We start from the raw sequence: 19,790 nt of genomic DNA, 5'->3' as shown, positions 1-19,790 counted from the left end.
GGCGGGGGCGGGGCCGGGGGTGAAGGGAAACGCGGGTGGGCTAGAGAAGGCGGGGCCGGTGACAAGGGCGGGGCGGAGGCGGGGCCGGGGGTGAAGGGAAACGCGGGCGGGCCGGAGGAGAAGGTGAGGCGGGCGGCAAGGGCGGGGCGGGGCGGAGGCGGGCGACAATGGCGGAGCAAAGGGAAATGCGGGCGGGCTGGAGGAGAAGGTGAGGCGGGTGATAAAGGCGGAGTGGAGGCGGGGCCGGGGGCGAAGGGAAACGCGGGCGGGCCGAAGGAGAAGGCGAGGCGGGCGGCAAGGGAGGAACGGAGGCCGGGTAGAGTGCAGCAGGAAATCCCATTGCAGGAATTTTCCTGCAACGGGAAAGCTAGTTTCTTATAAAGACATTTCACATTTTAATGCATTTATTGGTATTTTAAAAGAAATTACTGGTAGTTTGTAAAGTGTACAAGTCTCAAGTGACTAAAACTACTTTCTGCAAATGGAACTATTAAAATTTATTTTTTTTACATGTGTTTAAGTCAAAGATGAAAATGTAGGTTAAATATCTACTAACCCAATCGATTTTATCCACATTCCAATATTTTTTTAAATCCCGAAACTGTATGAGCATTCCTTTCAGTCCCACGACAATAATACTTGCAAGAACACACTACAAATAAGAAATAGGTTAATGAAAAGGCAAGATAAATATTTTAATCAAAATTTAAAAGAACCAAACTATTTTCATTTATTCTTTGTTAGAGTACTTACTAGAAAAAAAGCAATCATCATTTAGAAGACTAATGTAGCATTCATTTTGTTTAGAACTAACCAATTATTGCACCTCAAGAATATAATATCAATTCTAGAAAATAACAGGGTAAAACATGTCATTCTAAAATATTAGAAAGAAGGAAAAAGAAAAGTAATGAATGATAAGGGTAAATGTTACAATGCTGATTGTCCTCAACTTTATAATTATTCACCACCATTTGTTTGAAAATTGTTTGTTGCAAAATTAAATATTTACATCATGTATTTCTTAAATTTTTTATTTATTGATTTGAGAGAGAGAAACATCGACTTATTGTTTCATTTATTTATGCATTGATTGATTGATTCTGGTATATGACCTAACTGGGGATTAAACCCGCAAACCTTGGCATATTGGGATGATGCTCTAACCAACTGAGCTCCCCAGATGGCTATGTATGTCTTCATAATTGCCTTGAGTAACAATTTATCTGGTTTCACTGAAAGATATAACTCTGTTGAAGTGTGAACTTGATTCCTGAAAGATCCTCCGGTGGAAATTACATAATCTCACTATATGAATGAGAACAACGAGGACTGACACCGTCTCTGGTTCTCTGGAGACCAGAGTCTCACTTGCATAACTTTGGTACCTCAGGGTTCTGAAAGGCAAGATGAACCACTGGGACTAGGATTCTGAATCACTTGGTTTTGTTTCCAGATATATTTTTATTGATTTCAGAGAGGGAGAGAGAGATAGAGACATCAATGATGAGAGAGAATCACTGATTGGCTATCTTCTGCATGCCCCACACTGAGGAACGAGCTCACAACCCGGGCATGTGCTCTGACTGGGAATCAAACCATGACCTCCTGGTTCATAGGTCCACGCTCAACCACTGAGCCATGCCGGCTGGGCTCTGAGTCACTTTGTATAAGGGTGTGTCAAAGGTGGTGAGATGTATTTTGCACCCTAGTTTCTTCCCCAAACACATTTTCTAATAGTACAAGTTAGGATAAAATTCTTCCAAATTCTATTTCTTATAACAAATATGGCCTAATTATATTCTCCAAATGAACACAGAATAAATCTAATTCCGTGATGGCGTTTTATACAAGAGTCTAATGATCAGAAAACTCCTGTTTCTCCCCCATCAATGTGGTCTTTTTCCACCTCTCCTCCATTCCACCATTACTTATGTCACATGAATGACCTGGGGATCATTAATGATGTTGAAGTAAGTCATTTAAGAAATTTAAAAATATATTTTTATTGATTTCAGAGATGAAGGGAGAGGGAGAAATAGAAACGTCAATGATGAGAGAGAATCACTGATCGGCTACCTCTTGCTTGCCCCCTACTGGGGATCAAGCCTGCAACCCAGGCATGTGCCCTTGACCTGGAATTGAACCTAGGACCCTTCAGTCCACAGGCCGATGCTCTATCCACTGAACAAAACCAGCTAGGACAGTCATTTAAAAAATTTTAATATGCAATGCTTCTCATTAAAAGTAAACTTAAAAAGCAGATTATGGGAGAGCACTACTGTACCATTGGCAGCCAGTAAAGCAAAGGTCCTATGGCATAAATGACTGTCAGGACGAGAATGCAAGATATGAGACAAGCCACCTGTAAAATATAAGACAGATAAAAAAGAAAACCTTGAACTTTCTAATAATTCCAAAGTAATAAGGGGGGCATAAAATTCTTAGTTCATCTCGATTAGAAAAAACAATACGCTGGCACATGATTATTAAATTACATAGATTATTATCTCTGTTTTGCAGCTGAAGGAACCCGAATGTGACATCTGACAAACTGGTGCAATCTAATTAAGTCAGTGATGACAGAAAAGCAATTCTATGAGAGAAAAAAAAAAAAAGACTTTTAGTACACATTACAACAATGGCTTTTTTTGTTTAATAGTGAAAACATTTCAATTAAAGGTCCTTCAGCCTGTTTGGTTTAACTCCCCTCCTCACTCCCCAGGGAGTTATCTGGGTAATACTTGAACATGCAGCTGAAGGTTTTTCTGTGCTGCTGATAAATTTTCACTGAAGCATTTACCCTCTTCTTTGGAGTCCTTTGTTAGAAAGGACTCCAGTATGAAGCAGTTATATAGGATTACGGTAGAAGTCTCTGCAATGAAACAGATGCATTTTATTAATCCTGAAAAGTTACTAGTATCATCTAATCAATTCAACCTGCTGACAAAAGGAAGTTCACATAACTTGACTCTTAGCTATGCTCCACCTAATGCAGAACCTGGTTTCACACAGCAAATGTTCTTGACTTAATAGAAACTTTTGGTCAAACTGGCAACCTAACAGAAAAGAGGGCTCTCACCGGACCACAGAGATCCCCAGAATACCATTATGAAAAAACCACAGGGAATCAGGTTCTATTAGAATGGCTAACACTAAAAATAAATATATAAATACTCAAGTAGTCATGAAATAGTAAGGGCTGGCGAGGATTCAGAACAACCGGCGTTCTCAGACTTTGCTGAGAAAACAGTTTGGCAGTTTCTAATGAAGCTACACATACACTTACCGTATATCCCAGAACTGCTTAACCGAGATAAAAATGCACGCTCGTGCAAATACCTATATGTAAATCCTTATAAAAGATTTATTAACAAACACCAAAAACTGTAAATAACTGAAATGTCCACTAATTGGTGAATTAAAAGAAGTTGGTGGTATATCCATACAATAGAATACTACTTAGCAATAAAAAAGAATAGAAGAATAGACTATTGATATACTAGTATGCAACATTCTAGAGATGAAACTCAAAATAATTAAACTAAGGAAAAGAAGCTAGTCACAAGTTTCTTCCTTATTTAGTAGAACTTATCTCCAGTACTCGCCAGCATATAAAGAGGAAAGAAATCTTTCTGTGGGAAATAACTCATTAGGTAATAAAATATTGCCCATAAAAGAAGTTATAACAAACTGTCACTAAACTAATCATTTAGGAGTAATCACTGATTTTACATTACAGACATTATATATATAATTGATTTCAGAGAGGAAGGGAGAGGGAGAGAGAGATGGAAACATCAATGATGAGAAAGAATCATCAATCCACTGCTTCCTGCATGCTCCCCCCACCCCCTCCAAGGGATTGAGCCCAAAACTCAGGCATGTGCCCTGACCAGGAATCGAACTGTGACCTCCTGGTTCATAGGTCAATGCTCAACCACTGAGCCACACCGGCTGGGCTTTGATAAAAAATTTTTAAACACAAATTGATGCTGTCATTCCACTAAACCAGAGAGAGCTAGGCGTCGGAGAGCAAATCACAGAATTTATTCAGATACCTTAATAAGTGACTCATTATATCACTGCTTCTATGGAAAAAATAAAAGGACCACAACTGCCAAGGTTTATTTCATGATAAAAGACAATGGCATGCACCCTTTGGTGGGATCTTCACTCACACACTTATAATGTATCTGAAAATAAAACCCTTATTCTTAGTCACAGATATGAACTTAGGGAAGGCAGTCTACACTCTGTGAAAGGCTCTGAGGCATAGGGAAACAAGCAGATTTGACTAAGTTCACAAAAGTAAGGCGTTAGAAGGTATATGGACCATGAGCTAAACTGGGATCCATCAAGCTAAATGTTTTTTAAGGTTCCAAAAAAAATATCTTATAGTATAGTAAAGGTGATATAGAAAATACAACTTAACTAAATAATCCTATTTCAAAACAGTAAACTATAACTTACCTTTGGGCTTTTCTCTAAGTAACATTTAACTTATTTTTTTATTTACAAGATGCTTTGTATGTACATCAACAATAACATTCTAATTAACTACAATTTCGGTCCTATTGTTAAAATAACTCAAGAGTTAAAAGGATCTTACTTACAAAAGTGACAAATGATGGGTGAAACATACTATTTGTTTACCTTACATGGGAAGTCATAAAATAAAATAGGTCAGATAAACAAATGGCAAATGTCAGCTTCTTTACTGCACTTGCCTCATCATTGTTGATGCCCGAGGACAAAAGACAAGTGCATCTAATTGGACAAGAAATTTTTATCAGTTCTGCCTCATGTATCTACTCCTCAGGCATGAAAATCAATAATAAAATAGTTTCTGCCCTCAATGTCCTCAAAATACTGCATTCATTATCTCTCCATAAATAAGAGATCCAGATGCTAAACTTTAGATTTTTTAAAAAATTTGTGAGATCATGCAGTACAAGCCATCACTTCAGAAATGGACAACTCAGTAAATGCCAAAAAAAAAAAAAAGTAATTAAGATGAGATATTTTCAGTGCTATAATAAACTTCTCTAACTTCAAGATTCTGTAATAATCCCATTTAGTTATATTTTCAAGTTTTACTGCCTTTTTGAGTATCCTTTAATTTGCACATAAAGTGCTGCTTCCTTATACATCTCTGATCAACTAAGAGGAAAAAATTTAAAAGCAAGTTGCAGCCAGAACAAGAAAGATAAATTTGTAACTTTTTTTTAAAACTCAGAAAAAAAACACTAAGTACCACCTTACTTACATGTTTTAACTAGTAAAATGTTCACACCCTTAATTACCCATAGGACAAACATTTTCTAGGTATTTTACTTTTCTTCAACTCTTACCATTTTACACTTAGGAATAGAGTGAAGAAATGTAAATGAAATCATGAGAGTCAAGCTGCTAAGTTACTAAAATCAAGCAGGTTGAGGGATGAGAAAATGATTCTATTTTTTTTAAACAAAATTCACATTTTATTTACATTGAAATACACTATACAAAATTTACTTTCTTCACCAAAAGTAGCAGCAATGTTTTCTGTGTTATTCCTAGATGACTACACAACACGTTTTTGTAGGTCTTCCAGGCTTTGATTATAAATCAAGATAAGGCAGTAGGTACAGTATAGTCATGGAAAAAGACAGAATGAAACAAATCTGTTGTCAGCGTCCACAGCCTCTGATCCTGTGTGGACGGTGAAACAGCGTGTTTGCCATCAACCTGCTAAAAAGCTCATGAAGATACAGGTTCAACAAAGGAATGTAAACAGCAACATCTAGATGTGGAACAATGACAGGTTCTTCCATTCAACCTTTAGCTGTAACTTTTTTCTTTAAGGTCACTGAATAAAGACAAAATCTACACTGAAATCCTTGTTTGGCAAGCTCACCTGTTTCTTTTACTGTCTGGCAATTCCCTTAACTGTCCATTACCTATTTTTAATAGCATACTTAAAACTCCTGCTGGTCTTTACCCATCTTTCTCCTGCCACTTGCTCCCCAAGGTAAAAAAAACCATACCCTTTCAAATGTATTCTTCTAATCACCCCCCCCCCCAAAAAAAAAGACTTACTATAAGGGTAGGCTCCTAAAAATGTTCGACCTGTCACATACAATAGTTCATAAATCCTTATTCAATTCCAATGTTAAATACATGTGAATTGTTTTAATAATGGTGAGCAGATAATGAGTTTCTATATTCACACATACATGCATTTTCTTGTATAGAACTACGGTTAACAGTACAAGATCTGGAGTAAATCTATCTGGGTTAAAATCCCAGCTCTGCTAACTCATTAGCTCTGTGACCTGGGTAAGTTACTTTAACACTCTTTTCTTCAACTTTATCATGTGGAAACTGAGAATAATAATTATACTTTCTTCAGAGATGCCTAAAAAGGGCTAAATGAGTTAGTTAGTTTACATAGAAAGTATGATGTGCAATGCCTGGCACATGAATCAATATATGTTCCACTAACACTACCACTATGATAATCATCACAGGTTATCTTCATTGTCATCACTGTCATCTTACCAGTATCTAGCATAATACTTGGTATAGAGGAGGCACTCAAGTATTGAGTTGACTTGAGTTCCTAAAAATATATAATAATTGTTTCTTTATTGTCAAATGTGCACAAACATCTTATTACTTACTTAAATACTTGTACATCTATTCATACAGGAATCTCAATGTTAATGACTAATTTTTCATATAATTGACTTCATCTCATTTAAAGAAAGTGAACAAAAATGGAAAATTTTCAAATTGATTAGCTTAGCAACAACAGAAAATCAGAGGCTCCAGTAGCGAGAGCTCTGGCTCAAAGGCTGCCAGCAGTAAAGCTGCTCTTGGCCCAGTATTGTTTTAGTGAGCTCACCGAATCATTGGCTTTTGGGAGGAACGTTTACAAGGATGAGAGGAGAACTAGACTTCCTTCAAAGTAGTTAGAAAAAAATGAAGTAGTAAAACTACTTTCTGTGCTTTTATAAAAATATATTTCTATTTTTGTTGATTTCAGAGAGGAAGGGAGAGGGAGAGAGGGATAGAAACATCAATGATGAGAGAGAATCATTGATTGGCTGCCTCCTGCATGCCCCGGTGAGCCCACAACGACCAGGAATCGAACCATGACCTTCTGGTTCATAGGTCGCCGCTCAACCACTGAGCCACGCCAGCCAGGCTATCTTCTGTACTGCAGATAGAAGCCGGCTCTTAAGCACTCTCCCCCAGAAGGAGAGTAAAGGCCAGGGAGTTCCCTGCTAGACAAGGAAGTTACCTGTGTCTTTGCCCCTGTGCTGTATAGGCCAGTGGTCCTCCCCATGGCAGCAGCACTTGGTATGCAGAAGAAAAATGAAGAAATCACATTGCTGAGGCCATGAGCCAAACATTCCTAGAAGATTGATAATATGGGAATACATCATTTATTTCTTAATAACAATCAACTTTTAGAGACCACAGGTACAACCTATCAAACCATGAGTCTTGTTTATATCCCATTTCTGTTCTCTCCAATGGTTGTGATTTAACCATTGCAAAAAAACCCCCACAAAACTGGACATTTACTAAGTGATTAAATGAGGAAGAAACTATTCTAAGTACTTTAATCATTTAATCCTCATAACAACCTTATGGGAAAATACAAGATATTTAATGTCTCTGCTGCCAATTTCTCCCCCATCTTTTAAATCGCTATAATCAAGGCTGTACCACTGACAGCAGCCTCATATATCTCACCGGGGCATGTTTCTTGATCATATTATTTTTATTGGGCTGGATTAAATCTCATGTTGTTTTGTACAGTAACATGCTGCACGGGTTTGTAGTCTAGGAGCAATAGGCTATACCATACAGAGTGGCCAGATTATTATGATCTCTAAACGCATAATAATCTGGCCACTCAGTATATATATATATATTAGAGGCCCGCTGCATGAATTCAGCCTGGCCAGGGGGAGGGGACATGGGTGGTTGGCCAGCCTGCCTGCTGGTTGAACTCCTGGTCAAGGGGACAATTTGCATATTAGCCTTTTACTATATAGGATATATACTGAGTGGCCAGATTATTATGCATTCAGAGATTATAATAATCTGGCCACTCACATTCAGAGATTATAATAATCTGGCCACTCAGTGTATATGTAGGTGTGTAGTAGCTGATACCGTCTAGATTTGTATAAGAGAACTCTGTGATGTTTGAAAAATGAAAAAATAGCCTAATGACATATTTTTCAATATGTATCCCCACCAATCAGCATCACACGACAATATTCTTGACTCCTTCCCTTTTTCCCAGATGGTATCTACACTCAATCCAGAATCGGTCCACTTCTCATCTCCTCCATTGCTACATCCTGGTACACACCGTCTAATTTTACCTGGATTCTTGTAAAAACCTCCTGATGTTTTTTTTTTTCCTGCCTTTCCTGTTACCAGTAACCTACAGAGACCAGTATCCCTGCCCTTACAGAACTGACATTCTAGTGAGGGAATGCTGACAACAAACAAGATGAACATGTCAAGTACAGCAGAGGAGGGAGTGGAAAAGTCTGGAGTTTAGGATCTTATCTTACCCGGGAAGGCTTCTCTGAGAAGGAAACATTTAAATAAGGGAGGCATGCAAATATGTAGGGGACCAGTTTCTGGAAAAGGGAAGAGCAAGCGCAAATGTCCTGAGCCAGAATCATCAGTGGTGGGTTCAATGAAAAGCAGACAGCAAACAGAGAGGAAGAAAGAAAGAGAGAGAGAGAGAGAGAGAGAGAGAGAGAGAGAGAGAGAGAGAGAAAGGAAGGAAGGAAGGAAGGAAGGAAGGAAGGAAGGAAGGAAGGAAGGAAGGAAGGAAGGAAGAGAGAGAGGAAGGAAGAGAGAGAGAGAGAGAGAGAGAGAGAGAGAGAGAGGAAGGAAGGAAGGATATATAGAGAAACATAGGGATGTAGAGCTTTGTAAACCTTGGTGAAGAGATTTTCAATCTGAGTATAAGGGTAAACCCCTGGGAGGCTCTGAGTTGAGAAAAGATATGGTCTGTGTTGTACACAGCCGTATCCCGTGTTCTTAGTGCCTGGGATGTTAGTAAGATTTGATACACATCAGTTGAATGAAGAGATCTTCTTTTATACAGATGACAAAACTGGGGCACAAAACTAATGAAGGGCACCCGGTGTCAGGGTGAGATTAGACATAGGTGATTTGACATTTGTAACCAGTGTTCCACAGCTATCTCCCCTGAGCTGTAGGGACGGGGGGCCACAGGGCTTAAACCGAGACACTGGGAGAAATAGATTCTGAAACGTGATCAACATGATCTTCATTGTTTGGCCTTCCAAAAGTAGATGCTCACGTCCTTTAGTTTTCTACTAAGAAGAGTAATACTAGTGTTTTCTGTACTTTAAAAACCATCATTTTTAAAAGTAAGTACTCAATGGTAATATATTTAGATTCCCGCCTAAAAGCAAATTAAAAAGAAAATCAAGATGCCCCTCTTTCTCAAAATAAGATAAAATTATAAACCAACCCATAAAGGACAGATATTCAGCTATAAATGATCTAGATATTTTTTCTCTTGTTTTTGTCCAATCTATTCTTGCTGTACATGTAGGAAAGTTATATTTTTCATCGGGTCAACATTTTCAGGATCTGGGAGTTCACAGCATGACAATACGATAGCTATGGAGAGGGGCCGGGGCATACCCCACCTGGTTGTCATCCACTGAATATTTGAACTTTCTGGCAGATTCTTGAGCAAGAGCCAGGGATGCCGCATAGCCCACAAGGGCTACTCCAAAAGCTTCTGTGATTACCGCGGAGAGGACATTCATGGGGGGAGCTCGAGGTGAAGGAATTCTGTGGAAAGAAATGCATAATGAAGTCATCAACTTCCATGTAATTTCTGTAACAACTTGCAGTGAATTCCACTACGGCGGTGACTCCGAAGTTCACAGAGAATAAGAAAGATGCCCACGAGAAAGCCAGGCAGCCTTGCCCTTAAAGGCCCTTTGCTTTCAACATTATTTAACAGAAAAGCAAAATCGCAAGGAACACCACAGGGACAACACCACACCACTGCCATCTGCACCCAGGCTCACCGCAGGAACTGACTTGATGAAAAATGTTCTGTATCAGAACAAAAGCGTAGTTGGAGCATTCTTTCATTTGAACCTGCTCAAATATTTATTTGGCTGGCATGAGAGACTGTATTCCCTGCCTTGAGCACTATAGACCTGTATGAGGACACTAGTTTACTGCGAGCCTCAATTTCCTGAGCTAATCCTTAAATTGGCCATTGAGTTCATCAGCTTAATTATGTTTCTAACTCAATCCTTTCACAGACCACTTAACTATGCATCACATATGTCAGGGAAAATATGCATAAAGGCTACATCTACCCTCTGTTGCAAAATATAGGACCACAGTTAACTGTAGCTCAGGTTTAAAGAATTATTTAAAATATTTATTTCAATGAATACCTGACCATTGTCTTATTGTCTTTTGAAAATCACTTGCGCCAAATAAAGTCTCATCATTTATTTATGCCTAATGATATATATATAGATATAGATAGATATAGATATAGCTATAGCTATAGCTATAGCTATAGATATAGATATAGATATAGATATAGATATATAGATATATAGATATATAGATATATAGATATATAGATATAGATAGATAGATAGATAGATAGATACATAGATACATAGATATCTAGATATCTAGATATATATATATCTCCATCCCTCTGGGGGAAAAAGAAGAAGAAACAGGGAAGGCAATACATGTTCATTTAATATCTAGTAAGTAAGTAGATTGCTCAACCCTTTCATATTAACTGTATGGGGAAGGCGGCTAGGGAATGGATCTAAATCACAGAGTGAATGGTAGAGCTGAGATTCAATCTCAGCTCCGTCTCATTTCAATGCACACTCTTGTTGATTCCTTAAGAGGCTAGGTCTGGAAAGTCAACTCAAAATAAGGGAGAATTAGTGTGGATGGAGGAGAGGCATACATTTTTTTACCCACTTGCTAAAGTTTACCCCCAAAACAAAAGTACTTGTATCACTCTAAAATATATGCTATACAAAAGTACTACCATTTGAAAGTATTAGAACTTTTGTTTCATGGAAATTGAGCTTGCCTAATTATTAACACCAATAAACTGACATAGAAAGAAACAATAAACTGACTTTTGAAGGTGGAAAAGTGGATAACTTTTTACAAAAACCAAATTGACCCAGATAATCACCATTAACCTCTAACTGCATTAAATTATCTTTTTAATCTCTAAATGTTTTCTATTCTCCCTCCATTTATAGTAGTTAGAAACCAAAATTTGGGAGTGAAAGGTAAAATTATAGAGGACTCAATAATTAACTTTCCCCTAAATTTATAAATATTGGTATGTATACAGCTCGTTAAAAGGGGAGGGATGGGGGGCGGGTAAGAGATCAACTGAAGGACTTGTATGTATGCATATAAGCATAATCAATGGACGAAGGACACTGGGGATGTGGGTGGTGTGAAGGCAAGTGCCAGAGGGTAGGGGAGGCCAGGGGGAGGTCAATGGGGGAAAAAAAGGAGACATATGTACTACTATTTTTAATACCTTAAACAATAAAAATAAAAAAAGGAAACAAGCCATAAGACACACCCTCTTCCTGAAGATGCCTTTGTTTCTTTCATGCTATACTTGGAACAGCCTTTTGTCCTTTCAGGGTGAACAGTTCTTCTCGTTAACCTTCCTCTTAGTGTTCAGAGAAAAGCTTTCAGACAGTAAGGAAACCATGCCCTCTTCTCCACTCCACGCTCTCCCTCACCATTATACAATACCCTGGCTTATGGGTTTGCTATTTCAGATAATGCTTGGGTACTTTTACTATGTTTTAAGTGAAATAAAAGTAGTCATAAGAATATGTAAGTGAAATGGGGAAGACTAAATCCCAGAACATGACTCTAATTTAGAAATGTGATGCCCTCATTTAAAAAATAGCAACCACCTGACTGGCGTGGCTCAGTAGTTGAGCGCCAACCTATGAACCAGGAGATCCTGGTTCGATTCCCGGTCAGGGCACATGCCTGCCTGGGTTGTGGGCTCAATCCCCAGTGTGGGGCATGCAGGAGGCAGCTGATCAATGACTCTCTCTCATCGTCGATGTTTCTATCTCTCTCTCCCTCTCCCTTCCTCTCTGAAGTCAATAAAAATATATATTTAATAAAAAAAAACACAATATTTTTGTAAATAATTTCCAAATATTTTATCTGAAGCAATGTGTATAAAATAATCAACTAATAAATCTCAGAGGGAAGGAGTCGGGAGGCAGGAAGAGATTAACCAAAGAACTAATATGCATATGTGCATAACTCATGGACACAGACAATAGTGTGGGGAAGGCCTGGGAGGGCTGCGTGCGTAGAGAGGGACAGACGGGGATAGGAAATTGGGGACAACTGTAATACTGTCAACAATAAATTTGAAAAAAACAGTTACCAACTTTCCTAGTTATATGTAAACAGTCTAAGATGTTAGTCTTTCTCTACATGTGTATTATTTGTTTTTATCACTTAAAAAAATAGAAAATAATTAGAATTTTGTTCTTTACAGGTTCTTTGAAAGAAATAAAATGAATACCACCTACCTCCAGTCTAATCTCTTCTTCCATCAAAAACAAAGAAACATACAAACAAAAAAAGTAAGAAAAAAGACATTACCCTTTTGGAATATGACCAAGTACTTCTAATCCATATGTATTTTCCATATCGGTATAATAACAAGCAAATGATGCAGCAATAACCTGTGTGGTTACATTTGAAAAAAAAAATTATTAGTAGCCTTTCAAACACCTTTTTAAAAATTAATGTTGAAAGTAAACATTGTTCATGTGTCTCAGGATTGTCATGAGTGATGTAGCAGTTATACAGATTTTTAAAAATTAGAAAATTTTAAAATTCAAAAAATACTTCTGAGATTTTAGAGCACTTAATTTGCAGTCTCAAAAATTAAATGGCACTATAATAATAATAGAGGCCTGGTGCACGAAATTCGTGCACTCGGGGGTGGGGGGTCCCTCAGCCCGGCCTGTGCCCATTCGCAGTCTGGGGCCCTTCACTCCTTACAGCCCCCCAGCTCACTGCTCCTTAATGCTCACCAGCCATGAGCCCAGCTTCTGGCTGAGCAACACTCCCCATGTGGGAGCGCACTGACCACCAACGGGCAGCTCCTGCATTGAGCATCTGCCCCCTCGTGGTCAGTGCATATCATAGCGACTGATCATTCTGGTGGTTCTGCCATAATGTTTGCTTAGGCTTTTATTATATAGACTAGGGGCCCAGTGCAAGAATTTGTGCACCTTGAAAGGAACTGTGGCCCGCAAGGCTGCGGTAGGCAAAGGGGTGGGTCTTGGCCCATCCTCTGTGCCCCTGCCCGGCCCCTCCCACTGCGGCCCCCCATCCCCTGTCTGCTGGCAGCCCCGCTCCCGCTGCCACCTCCACTCACACACACTGACGGCACCGGTGCCACTCATACCCACTGACGCCCCCTGATGGTCAACACACGACATAGCGACTCGTTGTTCCACCATTCGGTCTATTTGCATATCAGCCTTTTATTATATAGGATATTTTTTTTAATGTTTTATTCTACTTAAACCCAATTATGTCTAATTTTGAAGGGGAGAAAAACAGACTATAGGAGTGTGTGTGTGTGTGTGTGTGTGTGTGTGTGTGTGTGTGTGTGAAGTTACCACAATCCAACCTTAATACTTGTCTCTTGTGACATGAAGGGATGCTTTAGAAAATAGTATCTTTTGAGAAATTGCATTGATATTCCTAATAAAGATTAGTAATCAATAATGTGGACCAAAAGGGGCCACATGCTAACCTGACTAGCTCAGAGAAAGCCTGCGAGGTAGCCTTGCAAACTCAGAGAGCTGAGGTAACCACAAAGGATGGTCTGAAATTCAAATTTTTTTTTTTAACTAAAAGCAGTTTATGGTGGGTAGTCATGTCCTAGGTCGGTATCTTCCTTGACAAAGGTCAATCTTGACCCTAACTGTACCTCTCAATATTGCCTTTTTGCATCTATGATAACATAGGCACAGGCACTGCTCTGCGGAGACCACAGACCCCCTCATTGTCACTGAGTTCATTGTTGACTGTGAACTATCCTATACCCCGCTATGTAAAAAAGTATGTCTATCCTTTTATTTGTTATCCAATCCCAGAGGTTTCCCCACCTTGCCTTCTCCCACCTCCCTACTCTATCACCAGTGGACTCCATGTGACCCACTTACATCTCCTCTTTTGATTGTAATGTAGAAAACAAGGTGCAAAACTTTGCAGCCAGTATCATTCGGGCCTCTCAGCCAAGCACCAGCTCCCAGGGAGCTCCCCCTTTCCATGATTCCCCTCCTCTGACCAGTCTCTAGGTTTTCCTTTAGCGCTCCTTAGATATAATATGTCCAATCAGCTACGCTTCTCTTGTTCTTTTCAAGCTGATTGCACAGTATTTTAGCTATAAATCCCGTCCCTGGCTAGGAGCAAGGAATGGGATTTATAGCCACAGACTCTCGCCCCCTCTAGAAATGTCTCCAAATTCAAAGTCTTAGGATATATGTTCTTGTACTTGGGTAAAAATAACAAGAATATGAGAAATTCTGTAATAACCGAAAACGTGTGTGTGTGTCCTTTTTAAAATTAGTGACTTCAAATGTTTCCTGGTCTTACATGAACGGATAGCCACACAAATGAGACATCTTCATGAGAGGTAGGAGCAGCTGTGAGTTACTGTAGGCAACATGGTGAACCTCAGCAGGTCACCCCAGCAGCTGGCAGACATTGTAGGGCAGAACGTTAACTGCAGATTTCATACTTACCAGAACCAAATCGACAGGCAGGACGGCTTTAATTCTCCTTTTAAACTGCTCGTTTAACTCTTTCACCATCACAAGCACCACAATGCTCAGCAAGGATAAGAGCAGGGCTTCCAGGCGAACAGACTTGATGTTCTCAAAGACATATGTGTAGATCTACAATGATGAGAAGAAATGCAAAGAAAATACAGGGTCACCCACACTGTAACCACCTCTGACTCCAAATGAACTTAGTGATGTTTACCAAGAAATCTTAATGGCTGTGGGATGGGAAGGTGAGGTATAGATGGGTGGTCAGTGCAAAGCTCTCATTCGCTGTACGCACAAAATGGCTTTGCCCTTGATGCTTCTAGCGAACTCAGGGGTTGCTTCTTTCTGCATAAGAACACTATGTATGACTTCTCCTTCCCAGCCACTTCAAGGAGAAGAGATGCTCAAGCTCGTTAGTTACATGGAGACTACTGTTAAGTGCAGTGAGGGGATTTCATAGGCTCTCTTGGACCCCCCACTCTTCCTCAAATCCGAGAATCAAATACAAAGGAGTTAAGCACTGGTATTTAAATGATATCAGATATTTAGTTTAATGTAAAATATTGCCATGTTCTCAGTCACTCAACATTTTATTTACCTTTTTATTGCCACATGCTTTATGCCAACCACCATGCCCAATTCTAGGTCTACAAAGGTGAACAATTTAGATGAGCCTCAGTATTTTCAGAGCTAACCATCTAGTGAGTAAATTACCAATTAAAGCAACAAATTAGTTCATTATGGTGCTATAAACATAGAAGGTGCACCCGAAGCATATGTGTCTTAGAGGGGTTAGTGGTCAGCAGAGCTGTCCCTAAAGAAGATAAACAGGAATCAGCCAGATGATGGATCAGAGAAGTAGTGGGGGGAGTCTGTTTTGCCTAAAATACATAGAATGTGAGAAGTGAGAAGACTGTATGCCTTCTATATAGATCTATACATATTTATTTATTTATAAATAAGATGACAAATAGGCTGAGACACTGATGCCATTTCAAATAAATCCATTTGTGTGTGTATTCTTTATTTTTATTTGAGTGTACTTTTCATTTTTATTTATTTTTTTCTTACAGTTTACTTTCAATTTCATTTTGTATTGTCTCAGTGTACAGGTTAAAGTCAAAGAAAGAATCTTAAAAGCAGCAAGAGGAATACAGGATTGGAATGAAATATTCAAAGTGATGAAAAGCAAGGTCCTATAACCTGCTACATTTTCTATCCCAAGTCACAACTGAATCAAGCTACCAATGAGCTTTCTGTTTCTCTCCCATTCAATTTACGCTGTCCATTTTTCAGGGTATATGAAACATTCCTAAAATTCACAATAGAAATATCAAAATAACTGAGAAGGAGATGTGGGCTTTCAGCAAACCACCATGTGTTCTTGACTCAGAAATCCCAGATTTGTTCTCCACAACTAAACCTCATGTGTACATATCTAATTGTGATCTCATTCTCAAGAAAAGAAAAAGTGTCATGGGCTCTGCTTTCCTTCTGACTTTTTAATCCCCTTTTACTAACATTCTTGGTTCCTGCTTTGCAGCCTGCAGGAGTGTTTAAACTAGAAAAGTGCTTTGCATGTACTGCAGAGACGGGGCTGAGAATGAAACTGTTTTCCAGTTCTGAAACTCCTTGTTTTTAAGGAAGGAGATAAAACTTCCAACAAGGGCAGTCAAATAGATTGCCAAGTTTGCCTTGTGCTCTAGGTTGTCCGGTCTAATTAGCATATTTTGTTTTTATTATTATAGATAACCCAAGTTTCTTTTTTTAAAAAAATGTATTTTATTGATTTTTTACAGAGAGGAAGGGAGAGGGAGAGAGAGAGCCAGAAACATCGATGAGAGAGAAACATCAATCGCCGCCTCCTGCACACCCTCTACTGGGGATGTGCCCGCAACCAAGGTACATGCCATTGACCAGAATCGAATCTGGGACCCTTGAGTCCATAGGCTGACGCTCTATCCACTGAGCCAAACCAGCTAGGGCTAACCCAAATTTCTTTAATATGGAAATATCTCAGTATTGTAATGAACCTAATCCTACTTTGTGAAATACACACCAAAATATATATGAACAAAGACATATGGAAAACTCACGTAAAATAATCCAAGTGGCCCAGATATGTAGGGCATTTTCATTCCCAAGAGATACTTGACTTGTGAAGTCACAACATGCGTGGCAGCCCCAGTTGTCATTGCGCTGATCACAGGCTCCGTGAACAGGAACGTAGCACTGCCCAGTTGTAGGGCAAACATGGCCACCTAAGAGGACAAAGCACAAGAAATCTCCCAAGGCTGCTAGACAGTTTAATATCCCACACCACTGCACTTCACACAGACATGGAGAACTAATGTAAAATGGGATTCTACAATATTATGTGCTCAATCCCTTGAGTTTTCTTGACAGCGTTACCAGGTTCCAGGACTCTACTAAATGTTATTAGGAACAATCAAAAGTGTTTCGATTAAAATGGACATGTTATTTTTTCCTGAATATTTACTTCACTGTGTTTCTCTTTCCCTAATCATACATGTTAGCAAGAAATTCTAGAAAATCAGTTGATCTATGGGGCTCTGTGGGGGAAAATAAAATTTGCATGATCATATTTGCAATTATTTAAAAAATCTAAAATGGCACCATTACTGGTGCCTTAATATGGTTGAATCTGGACTGACAAGACAAAAAAATAAATAAAATAAAATAACACCCTCTTTTTTTCTTCAGTGAAATAGCAGGAAGCTCCTTGGGAGCATGTGTTTTGAGTAACCATAGGTGGTGGATGCTAGGAGTATAAAAGGATTAACTACTTCAGTTCTTAGAGTAAGACTGGAAGCCAGGGCAGGGACTTATGCATAAGGTAGGAATCCCAGTCAGGAAGACTGAGTTGGTTTTAATGTACAGAACTGTACATAATTATTTAGAAGAGTACTCATGTGATGCCATGCCAGTGAAACCAACCCGCTTTGTCAAATTTATCATAGGCTGAGACACTGGTGCCATTTCAAATAAATCCATTTGCTAAGACGAACTAGGAATTTTTGTAATTTTTATTTTGTCTTTTTGGGGAAAACACTCTTTCCAATAATTTTTTTTTTCTAGAGAGGAATTAAGCTTTTCCCTCTTATCTGTGTAGGAAACCAAATCATTCAAATATTTGAATCCTAAGAACAACCCAAGTAAAACAACTCAGTTCGTGAGCCAGGGTCCCAAGTCAGAAAAAAAACCCACAATTTTTAGAAAGTTTGTTCTTAAAAAGTCAAAAACTACTTCTCTGTAACTTCAATATATTAATTCTAACTCATTTACTCAACCAGTACTTACAGAGTAACTATTGTCTATACCAGACCGTATTTTCATAAAGACAAAACACATCTGTCCCTTATCCATCTAAACAGACACACTCATGAACATGAATAAAAATAAAGCTCCAACTGCCTTTCCTTTGCCACTGTCTCAATTTCTTCATCCCCACATCTCAGTACCACTTACCTGAATCACACCTCCCAAGAAGGAAACAGATGCAGCAATACCAATTCTTTCCATCTCAAAGTCAGATAAGCCCAGGATGCTTGTGTTACTTTGTTTAGTGAGGTTCTGGCTACTCGGAGGGACAAGCCGTTCCACTGCGTTGGCTGATATTAAGGATGTCAAGGCAAAAGTGCCTAAAAGGGGGGATGGGGCGGGGAATCTCCTATTAGTAACAGACTCAATAAAAATGGTTCAAGTCCACCATTGAAGTTGAATCCATACTGTAAAAGCAAGTCGATCTATTAGAAACACTCTCCTCTGCACCCCCATTACTCCAACCTTTGTTCCACTCCATGGAATAAATAGAAAATTACCTAGTTATACACATTCCTTCAACATACAACCACACCCATCTACTTGCTATTCCCTCCCAGACCATACACACCCCGGTCTCTCGGTAGACCGGCACAGAGAATATCCTCAGTGTAGGGATTAAGATCATGGACTAGACATAAACCTAGCTCTTCCATTGTTTCTCTAATGTGACAAAGCATATTACTGTGAGTCTCAATTGCCTCATCTGTAAAATGGGAGTCGTATATCTATACTTCAGAGTTTGGAGCAATATAAATAAGATCATAAATATAAAGACCCCAGTATGCTCACTGGATAAATATGAGTTCTTTCCATGAATCTGAAGCTCTTCACCTACTATGCTTGCTCTTCTATCTACTTGTGCAAACCCTGTTGTCTTTCAAGGTCTGGCTGCAATACCATATCCATAAGGATCCATTTCAGAACCTGCAAGCCAGGTTTAATCATTCTTCTCTCTGTGCTTTCATAGGAGAGTAGACCTTTATTATAGTATAACAACATGCTGTGGCCATAAAATGATTAAATATACCATTTTTGTGTAATGTAATTAAAGTTCAATGGTATTTCCCCAAAATTGTCCTGGTCTCACACAAATGTGGGACCATTTTCAATGTCTTATTGTGTAGCAAGTACTAAGCCAGACACTGTACATCAATCATCTCATCTAATTCTTACTATAATCATGTGAATTTTTTTTTGCATTTCAATATTAAGAAAGCATTAAATAAACCTCTAAAACTTTGCCTAAGCTTATGCAGATAACAAGCAAAATATGAGACATACACCCAGGACTAACTCTAAAGCCCATGTTTTTAGCCATCTCATTCTATTACCAGACCACTATACTTGTGACAGTTCACATTATATTTGGTAATGCAGAGCTAAGTAAGCTAAAAGATATATATTAATTAAAGAGCATTAGAGCTTATAGCTTAGAAGAATCCTAAAAGATCAATTATGTGGAAAATACTTTTCAATATTTAAGTCATTAAATTTTAGAAATTCTTATCTTTATCCCTCAAAGCCCTTATTTTCTACATTTCA

The 19,790-nt window shown here is 38.7% G+C and overlaps 1 protein-coding gene across 2 annotated transcripts in view; it reads right to left on the bottom strand.

The window, feature by feature from the left end:
- Nucleotides 1-19,790, bottom strand: part of SLC26A7 (solute carrier family 26 member 7) — a 44,285-nt gene that overhangs the window by 14,564 nt on the left and 9,931 nt on the right. For both annotated transcript variants that reach the window (XM_028156122.2, XM_054708478.1), the window contains exons 3-10: nt 18,393-18,565; nt 17,000-17,164; nt 14,877-15,029; nt 12,715-12,797; nt 9,702-9,849; nt 7,289-7,402; nt 2,288-2,365; nt 557-652 (exon numbers count right to left, since the gene is read on the bottom strand). In XM_028156122.2, the coding sequence (XP_028011923.2) occupies nt 557-652; nt 2,288-2,365; nt 7,289-7,402; nt 9,702-9,849; nt 12,715-12,797; nt 14,877-15,029; nt 17,000-17,164; nt 18,393-18,565 (1,010 nt within the window). The remainder of the gene's footprint in view (nt 1-556; nt 653-2,287; nt 2,366-7,288; nt 7,403-9,701; nt 9,850-12,714; nt 12,798-14,876; nt 15,030-16,999; nt 17,165-18,392; nt 18,566-19,790) is intronic.

The sequence above is a fragment of the Eptesicus fuscus genome, chromosome 19 (genome assembly GCF_027574615.1).
Source record: "Eptesicus fuscus isolate TK198812 chromosome 19, DD_ASM_mEF_20220401, whole genome shotgun sequence".
Taxonomy (NCBI): Eukaryota; Metazoa; Chordata; class Mammalia; order Chiroptera; family Vespertilionidae; genus Eptesicus; species Eptesicus fuscus.
Note: the sequence above shows the minus strand (reverse complement) of the source record. Positions and strands in the feature narration are given on the sequence as shown.